At 45.4% G+C, this 23,944-nt stretch overlaps 1 protein-coding gene across 2 annotated transcripts in view; it reads right to left on the bottom strand.

Moving 5' to 3' along the window:
* LOC144152884 (sodium-coupled monocarboxylate transporter 2-like) overlaps positions 1–22,630 on the bottom strand; it is a 69,759-nt gene extending 47,129 nt beyond the window's left edge. Inside the window, exons 1-4 of one of the 2 annotated variants that reach the window (XM_077684414.1) lie at positions 22,212–22,630; positions 20,877–21,239; positions 18,560–18,625; positions 14,751–14,802 (exon numbers count right to left, since the gene is read on the bottom strand). In XM_077684414.1, coding sequence (XP_077540540.1) covers positions 14,751–14,802; positions 18,560–18,625; positions 20,877–21,209 — 451 coding nt within the window. In that variant the 5' untranslated portion in view covers positions 21,210–21,239; positions 22,212–22,630. The remainder of the gene's footprint in view (positions 1–14,750; positions 14,803–18,559; positions 18,626–20,876; positions 21,240–22,211) is intronic. The other variant, XM_077684413.1, reaches the window with a different exon arrangement.
* Between the last annotated feature and the right edge of the window lie 1,314 nt (positions 22,631–23,944).

The raw sequence follows: 23,944 nt of genomic DNA, 5'->3' as shown, positions 1-23,944 counted from the left end.
TGATAATATGTCGAGGCGGAGTTCAAGCGCTTTAAAAATGCGGTTCAAGCGATTTGCGGAATATTGAGGCGACGTGACCGGTCCAGGGAAGCTCGCTCCAAGGAAAGCCGACTTGGGCACGGCGCATTTTTAGTGCGTTGTCTCACTCCACTGTTGCACTGGTGGCTACAGGGGGCAATCAAATCAAACTACTTTACTTTATCGCGTTTTCATTTCACTAATCTGTATTGCACTTCAAAGTTCATTTATTTTTTTTCGTTTAGGGTGTTCATCTGAGCTTTTTCTTGGAAATTTTTCGCCCTGACAAACCACATTCTGCCCATTTCTACACTCTATGGTAGACAATAAAATCACGTCACTGAAGCCGACTGGTACAAGAAGAAAGCGGGTGATGGAAACGCGCCACATATAAATAATTGCTGCTCGGTGTTACTTTATCGAAACTGTTCGTCTGCTTTTCGATTCGGCACTTAAGCCTGCTTACACGCTTCGAGCGGGAAAGCTTGGCGATACTTACTAACAACTGTTTTACTGATACGTTGCATTTGCGTTGCATTTCCCTCGCTTTCACTTCATTGTGTTTCGGCACGAATTACTTCGACTGGCTTCTTTTCTGCTATACCCTGTTAGCATCAGTTTCTTCTATTTCATTTCCTAATGAACTGCGTCAACGAGCAGGCTGGCACTAGCCACAGCCTCAAGATAATTGGGGTTCGGCGAGGCTGGTGCGCACCTGTCCTACTCCCGTTGTATCGCATTCAGCTGTCATGCAGAATACACTATTCTGCAACATTAAATTTTCAAATTCACAGAGTGATTAATTCTGGGAACCAGGCAAATTAGGTACTCAAAGTTCAAAATGCGGGCTTATCACCCATGTGGGCATGTGCTACGAAGGAAGGAAGAGCAACAACGCCAACAACTTTTCAGACTTTTTGTTTGCCTTATTTCCTTTTGCTCTTCACCGCTCTTGTTCGACGAAGCTCTCCACAGTGAATTTTCTTTTTCATTGAGCCCAATCCCTTCACTCCCCTCTCTTCTTTCGCCCCCTTCCCACTCACGCTAACTCTGCCTGTGGCGTCGCGAGGTTAGTTTAATTCTCAACTCTCCGCTTTACTTGCTTTCTATGTTCATATTCCTGCCATACGACTGTGACTCGGAACAAAACCCGCTGAAGTTTGTAGAGATCACGTCTGATAACAGATAGGCGACATTGATTGTATATGTATATACGTATAAGCTATCCGGCCGGTTACGTTTTCCCAAAAAAAATGTGCGACACGCAACTACTATGCCACGCTGACGATAAATGAAACGCACGGTCCTTCAACGCCTCGTTCGAAATTGTTTTGCGAGCAGGCGATAACGCGATAACTGAAGCGCACACTCCGCTGCAGACGGATAGACGCGCGGTAGAACCTGCGTAAGTCATATCCCGCGAATCATCTAAAAGAAAAGCGAGGTAAGGTAAACCCGCCTCCAGTGACCACTTGCGCACACACACACACACCGGGTGACTGTCGACTGTTGGGGGTCGATGGTGCGGTAGCTACTCACTCTTCCGTGGAAGCTGCCCGTGCCGTAAAACCGCTGCGCTCACAACACTTGCTCATCGACGGTCATCGATAGAAAGTCGCCTCCAAGTCGTCGCAAACGGGGGTCGGTCGCCCGATGACAGCACAGGCAATGCAGAGTACTTTTGGAGAGATAAAAACCAGCTCAAAATCCTCCTGAGTTTAAAAGATCAGCGGATGTATAAATACCACACCGAAGCAGCGGCGGCAACGCGCGTCGGAATTAAACTTGGCCGTGCAAAACCATTCCCGAGTATTCTCAGAGTTATAATGTTAATCAAACCCACTCAGCCCATTCATTGGCGCGGCGTAGCTACCGAAGCCACAGCCAGGCATGGCTTCGACATTATCGATGGCGTTACGTCGTAGCTACGAAATCGTCATTTGATGCCCGCTGCAAGCGACAAGAACTTAGCACCAAACAAAAAGCGAGTCCCCAGGCCATTGTGGCCCAGAGGTGCCGCAGTCGCTAGGGTGTTCGGTCCTTACTGGGGTTCTCACTTGCCCGAGGCGATAGGAGAGGCCAAGACGACAAAAATTTCCACGGGAGCCTCCTTCATACACCGTGAAAACACAGTCGATGACAAATCACACAACTTAAACATCTAGAGCGCACTCCCCAATGCTCAAACACGTTCTTGATACGCTGAATTGGGACGATTTCGGATAAGTGCCCGCCGTGAACAATCAAACGTGCCTTTAAAAAAGCCATATTTGATGGTCGAGACTGTATGGGCGGGAGTTGGGCGCGTTCTGGGGTGCTACTCCAGAAGGCCCGAGATTGAGCGAAACTCGTGAAACAACGAGCTCTTGCGACGCCCACGTAAGGTAATGATAATATTTCAGGCGTAGTTCAAGCGCTTTAAAAATGCGAATCATGCTATTCGCTGATTATTGGGGGGACGTAAGCGTCCAGGTGGCGCGTTTTTCACTGCTGTCTCTGGTTCCACTGATGCACTGGTGGCTACTGGCATAGAGTTTCTTACAATATACACTAGAGAGGAATCTGGCGCTAGCGCCTATGCGGCTCACATCGAGGCCGTCTGTGTCGTCATGGACCGTCATTATACATTGCGCTCGCCTTAGTTTCGTCATTGGCTTAAACTGAAACGTTTTAGTGACCGCAAATATAAACAAAGTGCCACAAAAACGCGAAGAATACTGTACAATAATGTAAGTGGAAAATAAAAAGAGGCTCTTTTAAAACTAAGGAAAAAGGAAGGAAAGCGTATTTTTGCCAGAACTGTTGTGCCTGCTATTCCGCAGGCCAAAGTTGTTGTTACGAACAGGGTTAATATTTGGGGGGAAAACTCATTAGAGACTCAGATTTTATTATATTACCATTATTGCAAATAATAAGTTGCTTGAAGAGTCTGGAAAGATTTTTGAGCGTGCCTATTAAAACGTTGCCTTCGTGGTGAAACGGTGCACCGACCACCAACTAGTTTAACAAGAAAAAAGAAAACGTGGCGTTGACAGTTTTTATTCATTTATTTATTTGTTTATTTATTTATTTAATATTTACCTTTTTATTTATTTATTTATTTATTTATTTATTTATTTATTTATTTATTTATTTATTTATTTATTACAGTACCCTTAGGGCCTTTCCAGCGTTACAGAGGGGGTGGGTACAGTGCATGAAGCAGGTAACAGTGTAGAAGTACAGGCAGTATATAAACACAAGAATATTTCCGGAAACCAGGTTACTGCATTACATGCACAGAAAGTGCATTCTTGAATGATGCAGGATATTCAATTGACACAATGTGGTGGCGAAGGTTGTTGTATTCCTCAGACGTTTTGGGGAGAAATGAATAAGAGAATGCGTTGGTGCGGCCAGATAGATGGAACGGCAACCTTGAACGGATGGTCGATACTGGATGATATGTACGTGGGCCTTGAGAAAAGGTCGCGTCTCATAGATGGGTTATGGAAAAAGATTTTGTGAAACAGAAAAAGTCCTGAAATTTTTCTGTAAACTTGGTTGGAGCAGGTAATTTTTCATTATTAAAACACTGGAGTTACTGGAGTAGTCGGAAAGGATAAATCGAGCTGAGCGGTTTTGTACGGATTCTAGAAGAGAAATTAGGTTTTGTTGTGCAGGGTCCCAGATTGCCGAGGCATACTCTAGGGCGAATTAGTGGCCGATAAAGTGTTAACCTAAGGGAGCATGGGGCATGTGAGAAATTATGGCGAATATATCGTAAGGAACGGTTTGCGCTGCTGCAGAGATAATAATGTGTGTGTGCCATGTTAAGTCATTGCTGATATGAACACCAAGATACTTGTATGATGTAACGTGTTCGAGGATGACTCAGGTAATTTTGTAATTAAAGGGCTACTGGGAATAAAGTTTGCGCGTAATGGTCATGCTTTTGCATTTGTTTGTGTTAAGTGTCATGTGCCATTTGCTGCACCATTTTAGAGACAGTGTCGAGGTCGGCCTGTAAATATAATGTTGTCCGTTTGGTCACGAATCTCGCGATAAATTACGCAATCATCAGCGAATAATGTTATGGAGGAATTTATACCATTAAGAAGGTTTTTAATAAATATTAAAAAGAGCAGAGGACCTAACACGAAACCCTGAGGTCCACCAGATTTAACATCAGTAGGAGGAGAATTGCATTCGTTATCAGTCACAAATTGGGTGCGATTGGTTAAAAAGCATTCTATCCACTTAAACACATTAGGGTCAATGTTTATGGTACTGAGCTTAAGAAGTATTAATTGATGAGACACTTTGTCAAACGCTTTTTGAAAATCTAAAAAGATGCAATCTACAGATTAACCGCGATCCAGAGCTGATGCAATGTCGTGTGTGAATGTTAGAAGCTGAGTTTAGCAGAGTAATTTTTCCAAAAGCCATGTTGAAATGGGCTGAAAAATGTCGTGCACGATGACAAGATAGGACGCATACACGCGCCCGTATCTGTCGTATCCCCGTGGTCGTATCTTGTCTTCGGCGAAGTACGTTTTGTATCTTCTTTTCGTGGGCTACAAATTTCGCGGTGGCATATTACCCGCTCAGTCATGCGTCCTTCGACTGCGTCATGAGCAACGTCAAGTGCGATCACACACTGCCTGCTGTTTCACCGAACACGGCCACCACAGAACAGGCAGGATTTCGGCTTCTTTGTAGCTCATAAACATGCAATGCATAGTGAAGAAAGCAAATCCCAAACACTGCTTAAGAATCCAATTGTCATGCCAAGCCCAAGCCAAAAAGGGGGGTCTTCCCATGAGCCCCCATGACGACATGGCTTACAAGGCACAGTTTCCTCCCTACTATCCTTACCAAGAAACTCTATGGCTACTGGCGGCAGGCAAATCCAACTACATTACTTTATCGAGCTTTTATTTTATTGATCTGTATTTCACTACAAAGTTCACTTTAATTTTTTATTCCAGGCGTTCTTATGAGCTTTTTGTTGCAAATTAGCCGTCCCAAGCAGCTGTTTCTGCCCATTTCTGCCGTCGGTGGCAGACAATGCAATCACTTGACTAAGGCCTACCAGCAAAAAAAGAAAGAGAGTGATGGAAACGCGCCACACTCAAAGTACTTGCTGCTCGGTGCTATCAAAACCCTCCGTACGCTTTCAGGTACGGTTATTCCTAGTACCACTTCAGCCTGCTTAAGCGTTTTCAAGGCAAAAGCTAGGCGATTCTTAATAACAACTGATACATTGTACTCGCGATACTTATTAGCAACTGATAATTGATTGATGATTGAATATAGGTTTTAACGCGCCGACGCAACGCAGGCGATGAGGCGCGCCGTAGTGGAGGGCACCGGATTAATTTTGACCGCCTGAGGATCTTTAACGTGCACCGAAATCTCGCACACACGGGCGTTTTTGCTTTTCGCCTTCATCAGAAAAGCGGCCGCTGCGGCCGGGAATCGAAAGGGACTGATAATTGTACTAGCGGTAATCCTTAATTGATATATTGCACTTGCGTATTTTTTCTCGCGTTCATTTCTTTGTTTCTCGGCATGAATTTTGGCTTTCGACGGGCTTTTTTTCTGCTATACCGCTTTTGCGTCAGTTTCTTCTCTTTCATTTCGTAGACAACTCGCCAGCAAGAAGACTGGCACACAGCACAGCCTCCCTATAATCGTGGTTCTGCGCAGCTGGTGTGCACTTGTCATTCTCATGTGCCATCACGTTCACGTGTCACGCTTTATTCTACTACTCTTAGTTTCCAATTCACAGTTTTGTGAATTAAAAAAACGGAGCCCTTTCGCTCCTCAAAGCTCCCAATTGCAGATGAGTCACCCAATTGGCCATGTGCTACGAAGAAAGGAATAGCGACAACCACAGCATTTCAAATTTGTTTCCGTTATTTCCCTTTGCTCTTCACAGCTCTTGTTCGAGGAACTTCCCCACAGTCGTTTTTTTTTTCTTTATGGACTCTATATCTTAACTTTTCTTCTGGCGTCATGCTGTTTCTTTCGGTCTCAATCTTCCCTTTACGAGGCTTTCATGATCCGCTTCCAGCCAGACGACAAAGACGCTAGACAAAACCCGTTGAAATGCGTAAACATCGCCTCCGATAATACAAACACGCCGTTGAATATATACTATCCTGCGAGTAAAGTTTTCGCAAGAATGGTGTGACACGAAACGCCTCAAGAAAACCGTCTGCCCCACTGACAATAAATGAAGCGCCACATCGGAAAGTTTTTCTAGTAGAACCTGCGGAAACCATGTCCGGCTAACCGCCTTAAAACGGCGAAAACCTTGTCTGCAGTAATCCTATAGCGCACACACCGGCTCACTGTCGACTGAGGGCAGTCGCTGTTGCGGTCGCTACCAACGCTCCCGTGGAAGGTGTCCGTCACTTAAAACCGCACCGCACGCAACACTTGCTCATCGGAAGTTATGAAGCGAAAGCCGCCTCAAAGTCGTCGCAACGGGGGTCGGGTGTCAGATGGCTGCACAGCCAATGCACAGTACTTTCGAGAGACGAAAAAGGGCTTGAAATTCCTCCTCCGATAAAGGAAAAACTCTGTCGGTATAGATATATGCCTACTACGGCGACCGTGAACCATGATCTACGCCGCAGCAGCCGCCAAAACGAGCGTCACGAGTTCAACTAGGCCGCGCAATACCTCTCCCGAGTTCCTTCCGAGTTCTCGTGTCAATCACACACACCCCGCCCATTCGTGGGTACGGAGTAGCAACCGAAGCCCCACCCAACTATGGTTGCCATGGCATCCACATCGCCGATGGGGTAGCGTCACAGCCACGAAGTCACTTGCATTAGATGCTCCGGTAGCAAAGCTCAGCAGAAAAAATTACGCCCATCTTCCCGCGAGGGAACCCTGATGTGATGCGACGCATCGGCGGAGGGGGGGGTGGGGGTTCAATTGGCGTTTCCATTGGGTTGATTCTCTAAATCGCGTGAAACGTGTTGTGACCGCGCATGATGCATTCCATCACGTGCGGGTGTTCTCATACGCGGGAAGATGGGCGCAATTTTAGTTTTCATGCACATGCATACGCGACATGAGAGAGTTGCCATCAGCGTTTGGATTGACGCTGGTACTCGATTGCGTCAAACCACTCGGTGACGGGGCTGTTGCTTCCATCGCACTACATCGGAAGAAGCAACGGAGTCGTCGTCGTCAAGCGAAGCACAAGCAAACTCAAGCGCAGTCAAGCGAACGCACTTGACTGAACCGGCGCAGCGCGCTCACCGCTTCATATTCTGCACTTGAAGGAGAGGAGACGAACTGAGGAGAGTTGCGCATGCGCAGCGAGAGCAAATGCGAGAGAGAAGCGTCAGCGAAGCGCGCGCAGCTGTTATGATAATGAGACAGAGAGAGCGCGTTGCACACAGCTGTTGGCGAGAAGAACGGAGGAGACTTTGCGCATACGCAGGTGGTGTGCGGACGCCGCCGGACTACGCCGGAGGGACAAGGCGGGTGAAAGAGATGCGTCGCATCTAAAACAAATGACGTCCCCGGGCCACCGTCAGTCAAATGCTGCCGCAGTCACAGGGGGGGGAAGGGTTTTCAGTCCGAACGAAGTGCTCGCTCTAGTCCGGAAGATAGGAGCGGCCAGCACGACAAGATTTTCCCACGGCAGCCGTATTGATACACAGCAAAAATACAATCGACGGCAGATTACACACCTTCAACGTCTAAAACGCGCTCGTATAAAATGTTGAAACACGCTCATGATACGCTAAACTGGGGCGATATCTGATACTACGCCCGCCGTTTGCACGTAAACAAAGCCGGTCAGTCTAACGGTTGGGAGAAGGGTGCGTTCCTTTCCCTACAGTAAACTTCCTCGCTTACTTGTTTCGGGCTTGCACTGAGCTACACTGCAGCCACCCTCAAACCACGTAGCAAACAGATTTCAGTGGAAGAAAAGAACACCGAGAAAATTGGATCCGCCCCACGCCGCTTTACAGGGCATAGCTTGAAAAGAAGGCTGGGGCCAGGCCGGAGTTTTAGAAGGAATAGCTGGGTTATCTACTTTGCATAACGGAGTGCATATTGCAACTCGATTCAAGACGGCGCTGGACTCAGATGTTCATGCAAGTTGTGCTTTTTCAACGTGAGCGGCCTCAACTGGGCGCGCTGATAATGCTACGCGTGCTCCATGCGATTGCGCCGGTAGCGCTTGAGGGTATCCGATGCTGTACTATCGCTACTTCGTTAACTCGAGCAGTTCTAAACTTGGGACCGAGCTATCTCGGGCCTTCTGGAATAGCGCCCCCGTTCGCTGCAATGAACCCCTTTGCTTATTTGGGGCCCTATTCTCGACTCCACAAATTGCCGCCAAGGGCCCTATTCTCGACTGCACAATTGCCGGCAATTCAGGCAATTTTCCGGAAGTCTTTTCTGATTGGCTTTAAATTGTGGTCACGTGCTTCCGGTTGACAACGCGGTTGTGTGTGCTGTCGTCATTTTGACGTTTCATGTCGTTTACGGACACCAGTTCTAAAGTTTGCCTTATTTCTCGTTACTAAAAGCGCCTAATTCTTGGCCTGCAATGAAAAACCAGACTAAATGCACCGGACATGACAACGTAAGCCTGTCTTTGCTATTCAACAACAATACTGCTTGTAATACACACCCTCTCTGTGATTGGCTGAGAAGGCGTGACGTAATTTAAACAGTTGGCGCGAACGATTACGTCACACATCGTCAACTTCAGCCTGCGTAAAAGTGACGTAATGTTACGTAACAGCTTGAAAATGGCGGCTGTTTTTGTCGCGAAATACAAGCAAAAGAGGGCAAAAAGTTGCCCCGGGTTTTGGCGTCGCGAAATGTCTGCGAATTCGCAGCAGGCGCAGTTTTGCACTACGCGCGGTTTAAAGCATGTTTTCTAACGAAAGAATTAATAGTTTCGACTGTTTCCAAGTCAGCGATCATGGAGCATACAAATAAGGTGCCGTAGTGTGCTTTTATGTTTGGCAATAAGACAAAAATTATTTTTTTGGCGTAACTGCAACATAAGAGGGCAGTACAAGTCTCCCCATGACAAAGAGAACCCAATGCATGGTATTTGTCCACACACCTCCTAGTAAGTTACTGGGTCACATGATCAAACTCCAGAGAAAAAGCGTACACTGAAGTCGAGCTTGACGAATGAGTGAATCGGCGACATCGGTGCGCTCCGCGGTTATCAGGCGTAGAGCTTTCCTGCTCTTATGTGTCACACAAGCGATAGTCGGCGCCGTCTTTTCTGTGATCACGCCATAAACTTGTAACATAGCAGCAGACGATACCGTGGCGACGTGGGGAGATGATAACGCCACAAAGCTTGCATTGAAGCAGAGAGCCCAACTATGTTACTAAAAGCGATTGTAAGAAATAAATAGATACGGTAAAAAATTGCGTAATGCTCTTTAGCTCGACATCCGCCTTTCGGTCACTTTTGGATCAAAGTTACTCGATCGCCTGGTGGTGTTGACGCCAATTTTGACCTGGACAAATGTGTTTTTTTTGTAAGCCTCAGCTACCGTCTTAATTATTGTAGTACATGCCAAGTGTTTTTATATCCTTCTTGCGCAATATTTCATACCTTGATTGCGATCTTTATTAGCGAATTGCCAAATTACACAGCATATCGACATAGATATAGGTGCAGCATGTCACTGATTGCTTACGCCGTGCTAGCGAAAAAAAAAACATGGCGAATTGCCAGCAGTTTGTGCAGTCGAGAATCGGGCCCTTCGTTTGTTCGTGCGCAGAGCTGCGCTTGGTTTATCCTGAAGTGACGGAGCAAACATAATTCAGTGGAAGAACATGAAACTGAGAAAAACGGACCGCCCAGTGCCAGGCATGGCCAACAGCCAGGCTGGAGATTTCAAAATAGTGGTGCATGATCTAATTCATGCAAGGTAGTGAGTATTGCAGCTGGTTTCCAGATGGCGCTGCTGCGGATGATATGACAAGGCGTTCTTTATCACCGTAACTGGCTCCACTACGGCGCGCTGAATATGCCAGGCGTGTTCAGTGCGATGGGGCCGGTTTCACTCGAGGTGGATTGGATGCTACACCATCGCCGCTTTGATAACCCAAGCAGCTGGAACATAGGGAGTAGGCAGAACTCAGGTGTTCTGTTATAGCGCCCCTGGTCCGTGCTTATGTATTACCCCGTGAAAAAGGCCGTCACTAAGGTGCACCGTATAGGCAATGACAAAGTGCAGTGTTCTGTCTTTAGCTCCACTGCTTTCAATTTTTCTGAACGGGTGCACAGAATTGGTAAAGTTGCTTTTTTTTGTCAATAGCTGGTGGTTTAGCTACGGTGGAAACAACACTTCGCTGATGTGCCCGTAAATGCTCGTTCACGCATCTGCATCACAACTCCTTGGTCTTGCTGTGCGTATGTTTGACGTTCTTACAGTCTCCAAATCATTATTAACGTGTTCAACTACCATTTCTTACAATCACTGAAAAATTACAACCAATACTTCCTGCAAGGCCCTGACCGTTTAAACGTATATTAAATACCAGATAGACTCATCATCATCAGTGTGCTCAGATCCACCGCAAGGCGAAGGTATCTTTCATCGACCTTCAACCGCCCCTTTCATGCGCCACTCGAGTCCACAGTTTACCACCGAAGTTCCGTATTTCATCTCTCTGTCGTGTTATTGGACTTCCCCTTCTTCTAGACCCATCTCGTGGTATCCACTCCGCTATTCTTATTGAATTATAACCCTAATTGTTTGACTCTTAAATATTAATTAAATTCTGGGATAAAAGGTTACTGTTATCGAGGTCGTCAGAAGTACAGGCTCGACAGAAAAGCCCAAAATTTGAAATAACTTTTCTTTTCTTATTAACTGTGCGGTTATTTATTATCCGTGTGGTTGTTTATTATCGTTTTCAATAAAATTTAAGCATACATTAGTGAAGAAAGGTAGCGGTTCTGCAAAAGAATAAGCAGACTCTTGCGGCTGCTCTTTGCGGGAAAGCAGTGGGGTGCTTTTTTCGCATCAAGAAAAGCGTAGACAATTACAAAACTGAAACTCCTTCGTTTGCCTTACTCGCAACATGTCCGCGAAATGTCTTATGCTTATTTCTTTCCCCCTGATAGGGCGTTGCAAAGATGGAGCCTCATTTCGGAACTTTGGGGAAGCCGCGTACTCCCAATTAAGCTCCTATCGCTGACGGGCAGCAGGTAGCCCTTTATTTTCTTACCTGGCAAAATTCGTTAGTAAAGTCGCCAATACGTTTTAGTGCGTTGCACCGAAGCGCTAGCTCCTGTGGTTGCACGGCACCGCCGTCCCTCGTTGTAACCGAGCGGACGCAGGAAACACCGAAGACAAACCGAGAGAGAGAGAGAGAGAGAGAGAGAGAGAGAGAGAGAGAGAGAGAGAGAGAGAGATAGATAGAGAGAGAGAGAGAGAGAGAGAGAGAGAGAGAGAGAGAGAGAGAGAGAGAGAGAGAGAGAGAGAGAGAGAGAGAGAGAGAGAATAAATGTTTATTGAAAAGGAGAAGATGTGGGCCTGAAAAATTGATCTTGGGCCTGCTACTTCCCTCTGGGGAAGTAGCAGGCTTCTCTCTCTCTCCCAGAGGTACTGGGGACAGAAAGAGAGAGGAATGATTATGGGAGGTATGGGACATGACAATGAAAGCTACAAATGAACCATGTACAAGCACTAAAACCAATAAATATCTCACGTACAATGGGGCGCTGAATCAGATGACTACAGTTCACTTTTCAGCACATGACTATCGTCAATGAAAAAGAAAAAAAAAACAGCTCAGACATTATTTCGCAGTCTGTTAAAATTTGTCGCAACCTAGGGCCGAGAATCCAGAGAGGAGTCACTAAGAAAAATAAGCAAGGCTTTAACGGCTAGGCTTTGTTTCCTCTTGTCAGCCCACGTTCCCAAAATTTTTTGTTCGGACATCGGCGAGTGTCCAGGCGTAGTAAAGCTGTCTCAAGGTTGAACGAGCTGGAAAGCGAAGTAAGAGAATATGGCGGATATATAGGGGAGCGCGGTATACCGAGATGACGCTTCCAGCGGCGACGCGCTAAGACATGACCCAGAGAGCGGAGAGGCCGCCGAACACAGGGCGAGCAGGAAAGCGAAGGATAAATATATGGCGAGCGGCCAGAGACGTGATCCCCCGCGGCGACGCGGTACAACTCCGGAGTATATCGCGAGCCTTCGTGCATTCGCTGATGCAGCGATCACTTCGTGAGACGCAGCAGGTATGCGCGGTCACCCAGAAGACTGAATACGCCCTGCACATAAATTGCGCACTTGGGAGTATCGTAATTGTCCTACAATCCGTTTTAATGAGTAGCATTCTTTGACGAGTAACTCCACAGCCAGAACCGTGTGACGCCCTGCATTTCCAGAAAAATGCACATATCGCGGAGTTCCACCTGTAATAACTATAATGGCGTGCTCCCAAGAACATTTGAAAAACTAAAAATTGAGAAAAAATATAAAAAATATGGAAAATGGCGAAACGTGTAACGACCTGCATTTCCACAATAAGGCAGATTTCGCGAAAGCTCCACCGTAGTCGTTACAATAGCGTAAATGGAGATAACTGGTTGAATGAAACTTTAAAAAAATTATAAACAACAAAACTATATCAAAATATCGAAAATGACCAATCGTATAACGGCCTGCATTTCCACAATATTGTAGATTTTGAGGAAGTTCTACCTATAATCGTTGTACGACCGTAAATGAGACAATTGGTAAAAAAAAATTGAAACAATAAGAAAAATGAAAACATAAAAAAAACTCCCACCTCCCCTCGCGGGAACCCCTGTGTAGATGCGACGCATAGCGGGTTCACGTTGCAGCGTTGGACAGCGGAGGAACGGCGCTGGAACGATGGAGCGGAGCGGCGCAGGCACCGCGTTTTATAGCGCGCATAACGGTGAGGGGACGCGCCGGCGCCAGTGCGCGTCCGCGGCTATGACGCAACATAATCCAACACAATCCACTTTAATCCAATCCAATCCAATCCAATCCAATCCAAGCCAAGCCAATCGAATCCAATCCAATGCCCCTCGCGAGAGAGTGTTCGTTATCGGAGAGGAGAGGGGTGAGCGGCGGAGAGCGCAGCTCGCGCGGTGAGGAGAATGGGGAGGGGCGGACGCCAACGACGACGACGCCGACGCCTGATGCAGGGACAAGGCGGGTGAATGAGATGCCTTCGCATCTAAAACTACGGAAAATGGCGAACCGTGTAACACCCTGCATTTCCACAATAATACACATTTCGGGGTAGTTTCCAACTAATCGTTATAGCAGCGTAAATGGAGATAATTGTTCGGAAAGGATTTAGAAAAATCAAAAAATATGGCCGCAAAAAACTCCCGCTCAAGAGAAGGGGCATACGAATGCTACGCACTAGTAGATAATTCCCAGAATTTGCGCTTAATTTTTTTGCAGCCCTTTTTGTTGCGTTTATCAGGAAACGACGTGGCTGGTGTGACGCAGGGAGTTACGCCACATAGAAATGCAGGGACGGCAGTTGTGGAGGAAATCTCCAACCACTCTTGAGCGGCGCAAGTGGCGTTCCAGGTAGCTTCTAAGCATTCATCAACCCTTCCCCGGACAGAATGCAAATCACTTGTTTAATGCACTACTCCCTTCACAAGTGAATGTTTAAATAGCTTCCACATTGACTGGGGCCCCACGACACCCCCAGGAAAGAAAAAGAATGAGAAGAGTGGTGCTGGCTGTTGATGCACCACATGGCGCTTCGCTAACTTTCAAAGGCTTTGATACGCTGTCATTTCTAAACAGCAGGGAAGAACGCGGGCCTGTCCGATGCATCGGCTGTGCACCTGGGTTTTCAACGTCACTGCACTTGTAGCTTTATATTGAATCATTCTCACCATTTGTCTAAAACAATCACAGCCTGTTTGATTATTTTGAAGAATCTAAACCCGCTGCTAAAAATGGGGACAAAACACCTAGGCACGGCATTATGTATATTTCGTTTATATTTTAACCTTGCTGCATTACGAATCCTGTAATTGTTCCGCATAATAGAGCCCAGCGTGTTTCGCGGTTATGTCTCTTTCGGGTGTTATAATGTGGACCATCACTTTTTTTCGTTTTTTTCCTGCAGTGCTTTGATTTCATGTCATGCAGATACATTAAAAGAACTGAATTGTTTAGGAACGCGCGGAATGTTCCGTCCGTATTCGGTTTACATTTTGTGTGTGCTAGCGCGTGTATGCCATACGTTATACGTTATAGCGTACAAGACCCAAGCATATCATTACACGACAGCTTTCTGCTCTGGCTGTGAATATCCTAGGTTCAGCAACATGTCCACGATCATGCTTCGTTTTTAATGAAATGACTTCAATTTAAAGCTAAAATAAGTAAGGAAAATAATGTCTTCTTTGTTTCGCAATTTGTAGTCAGCTTATCGGCATTTCTTTTTTACGCAATTTCCATCATTGCAGGTTATGATGAGCCACTGACGATTTCGAGTTCTCTTGCCTCATAAGCGTTTGATACTGATATTTCTATTCTTTTTCTAAAGTTCTGACCAACAATGTCAACAAATATGTTTTACTGCTTAAAACAATTCCCATTAGGTCCACAATTCGCCAAAATGATTTTCCGAGATTTTTATTTTTAACATAGAAAAATTCGTGCATAATTGAGAGTGTAAATGAGGAATTTTTATCTGCTACCAATATTTGTGTTACTTACCTGTTACCATTGTCAAGCTGGCGGCAAAAATGGATAGTGCCCCGATGCTTTGCTGAAATAAGGGCACAATATATCACTAGATTTAGTCCCTGTTTCAAGCCTTGTTTAAGCTTTTCTGTTTTTTTAAAGACATGCCTCAAGCTTTTATTTTTTCTATGCGGAAACTGGGAATTCAAATCAGTATAACAGCTAGCGATCTACAATACTTCAGAGGACAATTTTTTTTTATTTTGTCGGAGGTACAATATATTCTCTGGACACTTAAGCCGGCTAAGGTGCTTTTATGGCGGCATCCCGGCGTGCTATTGCAGTGGGTACATTTTATATATATCTCCACCCATCGACACAGAAGCCATACTATTTTACCGTCACTAGTCGATATTTATCGATCCTAAACGACCCTAATTTGTATTTATATACCCTAGTTCTTGCACCTTAATCTGCTTTTTCGCCCTAATTTCTTTTATTACAACTTAATTACGCCGAATCCATCTCAATTACGCATTCATAGTTATCGATGTTAATCCACCTCACTAATAAATACTATATTTATTCAATCAATATTCCACTTTATCACATCTTAATCCGCCTAATTCCAATCTACCAACTTTATAATCATTTCTAACCACAATCAATCAATAAATAAATCTTTCTTAATAATTCATCATGTCTTGTACACGGATAGAATGCTCTAGTTCTCCTTTGGCCCTCCTTGTATTCTGACACAATCCGTGTCACTGCCGAGGCCATTCAAGGCCACACTCTAATGATATATAAAGCACCCACCTTGAGCTTCGGGCCGACTTGTCTTATCGGAATGAGATGCTTAGCCCTCGTTTTCAATTAGCAAATAAAACGCCGCCTTAGCTTATCAAAAAAATCTTATCTACGAGTGGCAAGCGAAAAACGGCTTGCTTCAAAGTTTACCCACGTGGTAGTTGAGCACATGCGCTCGTGGCACCGGCTGACACATTCTCTAGGCACATTTCAGAGGAAAAAACTATGCTTCTCAAGAGCGCTTAGGCGCCAGTCTTCGTGAAGAGCATAAGCGGACATTGAACACGCAACAAAAAGAAGGAAGGCGTAGCAATTGTGGCCAAGTAGTACACTTCGCAGAATGCGTGAACTGTTCTTTCTCGTTGTCTCAAGTGTCGTCTGGTTGCAATCCGTGCTTGTTAAATTTTTTTTCCCGCAGCTATAGATCACCGTAGTCCCGTAATATGCATCGGCGATAAATTACCCTGGTAACTAATGGCGGAAATGCATAACGGGACCATTTTCCGTTATCTGCATTATCCACATTAATTGCACTGAACAACTGAAATTCACTCTGTAATGGTGGTTTATAACAAGAGAAGCGAACTTTTATTGCAACGGGTGGTCATATATGCACGATTTATTATAGTACAAGTGAACTAATTCCGGATGTTGGCGGGACAGCCTCGGTATTTCGGCAATATTTGGATATAAACGTGTCGTATGAATCCTGAATTATAATACAGATTAAAGGCTATACAGTCGACTCAGGATAATTGGGAGTCGCTCAATTGAAAATTTCGGTTATTTTGTGGCGTGCGTGTCCAGGCAATTTTATATGCAATTCAATAAAAACAATTGCTCGGTAATTGGCAGCTACAACTCACTACAAATTTTATTATCTCACAATATCGGTTAATTGGAAGTGATGTCGTACTAAAAGCACGAAAGAAGTGACCGTCCTTTTTTTTCAATTCAACATTTTCAAGCTCAAAAGAAATGGCCGCGTATCTGCTCCTTTCGTTGCGAATGTCGACAAAAGACGATAATCTTTGCTGACATTGGTCAGGTAACTACCTCGTTTATATTTCCCGCTCTCCTCTCATGCTGTTCGTCTTCCCTCGCGCTCCTTTCAAGGTATACACGCAAAAGGATTGCTCAAGTCAATTCAAGTTTACCGCGTTTCACTTCTCCAATACGGGTGCCTCGATGCCAGCGCTGCCGTACGGCGGAGACGCGCGTGAATTGAGGCGTCCTACTTCAACGTTTATAGAACCACATTGCCCTACTCCACGTGCGTTCCAAGCAGAACGTGAAACTAATCTAGCGGAACCTGTCGTAACTGTTGCCGCTTACTTTCTTAAAATGCCGCCAGAAGCTATAGTGGCGCGGGCGACAGCAGGCGACGGTGGAGTGAATTTTTTTTTTTCATGCAGTTCATGTAGTATTTTATTTTCTATCTCAAACAGCAGCATCCATGAATGTTTCAGTAAAGGAACACTGCAAATATCACTCATGTATTGATTTTCTGCCTTATATTTGCGCAATGTCAGGTTCTTGTTCAACAATGTTGACTAGTATGAACACTAACACCGGACTTAGACTTTTAGATTTGGCTGTGAGTATATAAGACTATTTCGCAGGTTCAGGTTCACTTTGGCCGGCTGGCTGAATTGAGTCGCAGACAGACAGACAGACCAAACTGTCTGGGTTTAAGTAGCCCAAGACGGACTATCGTCGTTGAAGACAGCGCGGTGCTTTGTAGTTATGTCGGCGACACGCCGGTTGAGACTCGCGCCAACGTACGCATCTTTCTCATTCTTTGTTGCACACAGCGCCGTGCGAACGGTTCGTGTGGCAGAAACTTGAGGCTCTCAATATGGCAATAAGTGTCGGCTATCATGGCTACGGTGTGCTACGCTCGACTTGGCGGCGAAAGTAGAGATTCTGAATGAATTAAAGAAGGAAAACGTGTGGCGGACTAGAAACAATGCTTTTCTTGTGCTTTCTGTTAAGTTGGATGTTAATTTGCTTCGAAGCGTTTTGCGGTCCCCGTGGACTTAGTATTAACGGGAGTCCACTGTACTGCCTTACACCTTACACATTGAGCATGTATGGATGTTAAGTTGGGGGAATGAGTGAGGGTTAGAAGCACAAGTCATCATTATACTGTAGGGTGCATAATTTCTAGTATGAGTGAAGACGCCGCGCTTTAGATTTTTTGTTTTAGTTCTTCAGAGCTTCTCGCGTTCCGGCGGCATAGGGCAGCTGGCCAAAGGAGGAAATAGTCCACAATAGGCATTGCCACCTGGGCAGCACTGTGTGTAGTAGCACGAACGTAAATGAAACGCCACGCAGCATTGTCATATATTTCGTAAATCACAAATTAAAGAAAGTGTTGCATTTCACAAGTAGTCACCAAACGTTCTGTGTCACCATTCTTCATTTTCTAAAAAAGATAACACGCTAAACAGGCGTCCAACTCTCCGCTGTGTCCCCAAGAACAGTTTTTTGGGTTTTTAGGATTTTACGTCAGCTTTCCGCCGACAGTTTTTAACCACTTAACCACTGCTGAGGTCACTGAAAATTTGGTATCTGCATTGACTAACACATGTGGTAACATTTGGAAAAGATGTTGCAGCTTGGGTGATTTTCCCCTGACGTCACACCAGCTCATTCGTCAATTACATCTGGACCATATTTTACGTTCGATGATCCGGTAAAAAAGCGTAGGTTAAGGTATAAACTAGCCATTGAAAGTTTTCTAATACCATGAAAGATGTGAAGATTGGTTCCACAGTGCAACAGTACCCTCGAAACGTCTATACGACGATACATTACTACTCAGGCCTAACTGATAGTAATGCTTTTATTCCCAAATAAATGTACCCACTAGGAACGCAAATTAGGCTACCAGAAACATTTTCAGTGGGTCTAAATATACTGTTTTGGTTTCTACGCGCAACATTTGGTAATACAGCGGCTTTTATTGATACTTATCCTATAATTGATAGTTCGTAAACATTGGCCCGGAATAATTTCAGGTATCTTACCGTGAGAAAAATGTAGCTCGCGCAGGCGGTGAGGGAAATTGCCGAGTTGAACCGCATTCGTATATACTAGAAGGGAAAAAAAAGAAAAATGAGCATTTTCCCCATTATGGTGGAAACATAGAATGTGAACCCATAGAATGGTGGACACATGGTGGAATGGTGTACACAATGGTGGACACATAGAATGTTCGCGCATAGGATGTGCTAATATGACGGGCCCTCGATGCGTGCACACGCACACAAACACACACGCAGATACACCCACACTCTTCTTTCTTTGTCCGCTGATCTCAAAGATGGGAAGGCGACGCCTTTCTATTGCATTTTTTTGGGGTACGATAGATATCGACGAAAGAGATCAAAAGCCCTGATGCACGCAGGGGGGTGGGGCAAGGGGCTCTCCCTCCTCCCCCCTCCCTGTTGACTTCCTACTACCCAAAAGGGGGGAGGGGAGAGTTGACGGTTTGTGTCATAACTCTGCGTGGTATGAATTACAACTACGGGTAATTATTTTTCTCTTCCAAGCTACCCAGCAATCATTCGCAGCTTCGATGTATGCATATGATCTCACTCGAGGGTGAGCGAATTTGAATTTTACCGCCGAAGAAAAATCAACGATTTTTTTTTATTTCTTCCTTGCTTCGGTATTTCTCTTTTCGCTTTTTTGTGCACACCCCTTCTACACCTCCCCCCCCCCCCTCCAAAACTTACCTCGAATAGGAATCCTTCTTACGGCACTGTCATGAAAAATCACGCCTGCTCTACGCCCTCAAAATGATGATAGCGTTAACGATAACTGGATAAGAATTTTCCTTAAGATTTTCCGCCCCCTATTATTACAAATGACTACGTCACAATGAAGACGCCTTGTGAGGCATGCACGCATGTGAACCGAGATTGTTCCACTGAGTTCAGCCTAAGCAATAGTCTATGTTTATAGGGCATGAATCGGTTTTTCAACTCTTCAAATTCTGTATTAAGGTTAGTCCTGAGCTTGGTCCTCGTTTAAAGAAAGCATTTTGTGAGGAATATGGCACTAGTTATTTTTCCTCACGAATATATCTCACTCAGCTCACAAACACTCACGTTTCCCGATACCAATCTATATGATGAAGGACCATATCGGTGATATCAAACAATAATGAACATTCACTATTGCAAAAATTATACGGATGATAGACGTGAATACATAATGAAGGAGACATATGATAAAGCAGCCGAATTATATTAAAAAAGACTGCAACTTCCAGGCTCGCTCGCTTCATCTGGAAACAGGTGCATTAACCCTACTGGTCGTCATTATAGACTACGGCTCTAAAGACGCTTCTGGAAGTCGCAGAGACATTCGTGCGTTCTCTTCCTGTAAGTTGATTGTTTCGTTATTTCGGCAGAATAAGATAAATTCTGGAAACACAAAGTTGTAAATAGCAGCAACTACTTGCTCTAGACACTACTAAAATTGCAGTAATGTAAAGCGGAAATCCAGCATTTCAAAGTTATACCTAAAAATCAAGTTGGTGCGGTGGCTCATTTCTCTGAACACGCGGGAAACCTGTGCGCGAACTCCAACATAGACACACTATAGGCACTCAATTTGCATCAGGCAGTATTTGTGTGAATCGTTTAGTCTCGAAATCCCTAAAGTCAACATTATATTGTTAAATTTCATTCGCGCATGCGACATCCAACGGATACCTCAACATTAGTGGGAGATTCGATACAGGGCTTGCCGCTTAGGCTCGCACCTTCGTGTTTTATTGAATCAGTCACCGATCAGAAAAATGCTCTGTCATACAGTAAGGGTGGCCATTTTTTAATGATGTTTTTGTGAAACCAGCTGCAGTGACTCAGTGGCTAAGGCGCTATGCTGCTGAGCCCTGGGACGCGGGTTGGATTCCCGGCCACGGCGGCTGCTTTTCTGGTGGAGGCGAAAAACAAAAACGCCCGTGTGTTCGGGATTCTGGCACCCGTTAAAGATCCCCAGGTGGTAAAAATTAATCCGGAGCCCTTCACTACGGCACGCTTCATCGCCTGAGTAATCACTATGGTGAACCACGCGTTGCCAACAGTGTTCTGCAACCAGTAGATAAAACAGTGGTTTCAAGTGTAATAAAATGTCTTAAACAACCAATAGGGGTAAAGCCTTGACAGACACAAGCCTATGTGAATCATGGTAATTTCCCCGCATAGTGTTAAAAAGGTGGTGAACGGGTGGCGCAATTTCGAGCACCCTTTGCAAGGCTAGATTCCCTGTTAACTAACAGCAGCAAGAACAGAGACGCACAACGGGTCAGCCGACGGAGTTCAAATGCCTCACCTCAAACACGGAGGTGATTCGGAGGCCGTACAGCACAGGCAGGAACAGATGTCCCGCTAACGGTGCGACGGCGATGGTCGTGACGCACAGCCAGGTTTGATGAAAGCCGTACGCGTAAAAGTGTCCCGTAAGGCCCACCAGGCCCGTCGAAGAGAACAGGCTGGCCACCACGGAGGCAGCCAGCGGCACGGCACGCAGGGCTCGGCTTCCCAGGAAAACCTCGGCTGTGGTGTTAGTAGAGCGCGTCTTTTTTCTCATCGAGAAGTACAGGCCAAGTCCAAGGTTGAGGAACATCATGACCCCCAACACGGCGTACTCCACCTCCTGCGACATTCCGAACGGGGTCTACTCACTTTACCTCCGCTGGAATACGTGGGACACTTTCGTTACCGAACCAGGAAGCTGTCTGCGCGCATTGTTCGAGCGTGTTCAGTTAAACAAAAAACGCCGCGGGAACAGCCGCCCTGTCACTCGCCTTTGCTGTCACTCGTTTAGTTTCGAAGTGGAGGAGGCTGCACTCGGCATGGGACAAAAAAGGTCGCCACGCAGCATGCGGTCCTCCGAAAGAATATGTCTCATAAGATAAGACGCTGTCTAGCTCGGTGTCTGCACTCGCCGATTGCAGGAAATACATTTCCGGCCCGGAAACAAGTTTCCGGCCTGGAATTAGGTTACGCCGCCGGAAATAGATTGGGCATGGAGGCAATCACCGCGTGCCCTGAACGGCATGATTAGCAGTCCTTCACCCGTGGGTCAAGTCGGTCAGGCTATTAAGTGTTACCCGTGAACAACAACGACACAAGTGACTAATTTCAATTTCCTCTCTGAGAGGAGGCGTTGGCTGGTTCGAGCTCGTTTGCTGGCCGCTTCATTTGCTCCACAGAAAGGTGCGCACGTTTTTATTGAAACAAATTTTATCGTGTCCTGATCAAGTGTGCAGTAATTCCATAGGTTATTTAAAACCGATAATGAGTGTGCGTTATTAATAAATACTTTTTTTTTAATTAGTGAACACTGTTTATCATGTGGGCATGTTGGCGTACGCGAAAGATCCCCACGTCGCAAAATTAATACGCAGCTCTCCACTACGGCTTGCCTCACAGCCCAAGTGTAGCTTGGGCAGTTGATCGCCGCAATCAATCAATCAATCAATCAATCAATCAATCAATCAATCAATCAATCAATCAATCAATCGACAAATAAATAAATAAATAAATAAATAAATAAATAAATAAATAAATAAAATATTAAACAAACACATAAATAAATAAATAAATAAATAAATAAATAAATAAATAAATAAATAAATAAATAAATAAATAAATAAACACTTACCCAGTTCCATTTTGTCTCAGCTTGGCGATCCATAGCAGGCAGCCGCAGATGGGCAAGGACACCTGTCTTAAACGCGGAGAAGTGAATATGGAACAGAGAACATGACACCAGGCTGCCAGCTTTTTAAAGCCAGCCTCCTCTGGCACCGCAACCTCCTCTCCCCGGCCTCTTCCAGCGGCCCGCGTCCTGGGAGCTTGTGCATCCACACGAGGTTGATGTAAGCATATCTGTGATTTGGCTGGCTGTCGGAGTTGTCTGAGCGCCATCGCCAAAGGCGCCGCATACGAGAGTTCGCCAGCGTTAAGGTACCAGCCCCGGATTGTGAAAGGATTGCCGCTGACCCAAAGCGAGGCGAGGAATAGATCGCATGCGGAACAGCAAGCACTCCAAACGCGACAAGATCAACTTGACCTCTGACGTCCTATCACTCCCACCCACTCTCATAAACATTTTGTCCCTTCGTGCGACAGAGTACACTTTGATCTTGGCAAAAAGGCCGAGATGTCTGCAGGCTTGTTGTGAGGATTGCGTTTGTCATTTTGCTGGGAGATATCGCGCTAACTCCCCTTCACGTCATAAATGTGTAAGGATAGGGCCCTATCTCCTCGGTGTTCTTTGAAGAGCGCAAGGCCGTGGTTTGGCTCATGTGCGCACTGGAGTGTCTTCCTTTTATCGGTACTTCGTCGTGGAGCACGTTTGACGTGCCACGTTGCCGCGATGATTTTTTTGGGTACGTTATCTTCTCAAGTGGATCGGAAAACGAAAGTTGTAGACACACCGATCTTAAATGCGGGTGCCAGAGAGCCGAATCATTCTCAGGGGCTTAGAAAAAGAGTGTGACAAAACGCTTAATGAAAGCTGAAAAGGCAAGCCTCACTAACGGAAGGGTTTGCTACTTCAGATGGGGTTGAATACAGTGAGATGAGAGGGGAAATAGAGAGGGAAAACAGAAGAAATAAAAAAATTGGAGGGGCACGGGAGATGTACACATGTATAAACTTAACCGCCCAGAGGGCTCACAGGACCTTTTCCAACCATGTTTCCGAAAAAAAAAAGTAAAAAGAGTTTTTGTACCCAGATTCTCTCGCCATGATTTCGCCGGTGTCCGAGGAAGTGTGAAATTTCTAGAGCATTTCAACGGCGGAGTATCGCAAGTGCACCACAGGTAGTATAAAGCTGCGTAGTTCTCGAGGCGAAGACTGTTCGATCCGTGCGATAAGAATTGTATATGAGAAAGAAAAATTACCGTTCCTTGCTTAGAAAATTTGGGAGAAGCACGAAACGTGTGTGACAATAAAACTGCCTCATGAGTGCGTCACAACCTTGGATCGTCGAACCTTCGCTGAATGTGCGTCCATGCGATCGTCGAACTTTCAAAGACGGGAATCGCAAACGAAAACCGAACCCAGTACGGCGATTTTTCGCCCACAAATAAAACGCAACTACGAACGATCCAAATTTATACCGATACGTGGTTTATGAGATAAAAGTACACTATTGTACTACTTCTTCATAATTTATGCGTATATTGTCTTAGCTGGAACTTCTTTTTCTCGATTTTCAAGTACTAACAATTTTGACCCAATGGAAGCCCCGCTTCACTCTAGCGCCGCGTGTCCAGAGATCGTATTAGAGTTTCTTTGCGGACCATCCGGTCTATAGGACATTAGTTTTTTAAGTGCGAATGCACTTTATAAGCGACCCCAAACCATCCACCGCCGGCGGCGTTGGCG

Source organism: Haemaphysalis longicornis, unplaced genomic scaffold, assembly GCF_048455015.1.
Source record: "Haemaphysalis longicornis isolate Haplotype H1 unplaced genomic scaffold, Haemaphysalis longicornis Haplotype H1 scaffold_9, whole genome shotgun sequence".
NCBI classification, from domain to species: domain Eukaryota; kingdom Metazoa; phylum Arthropoda; class Arachnida; order Ixodida; family Ixodidae; genus Haemaphysalis; species Haemaphysalis longicornis.
The sequence above is the reverse complement of the archived record's forward strand: the minus strand, read 5'-3'. Positions and strand labels throughout refer to the sequence as shown.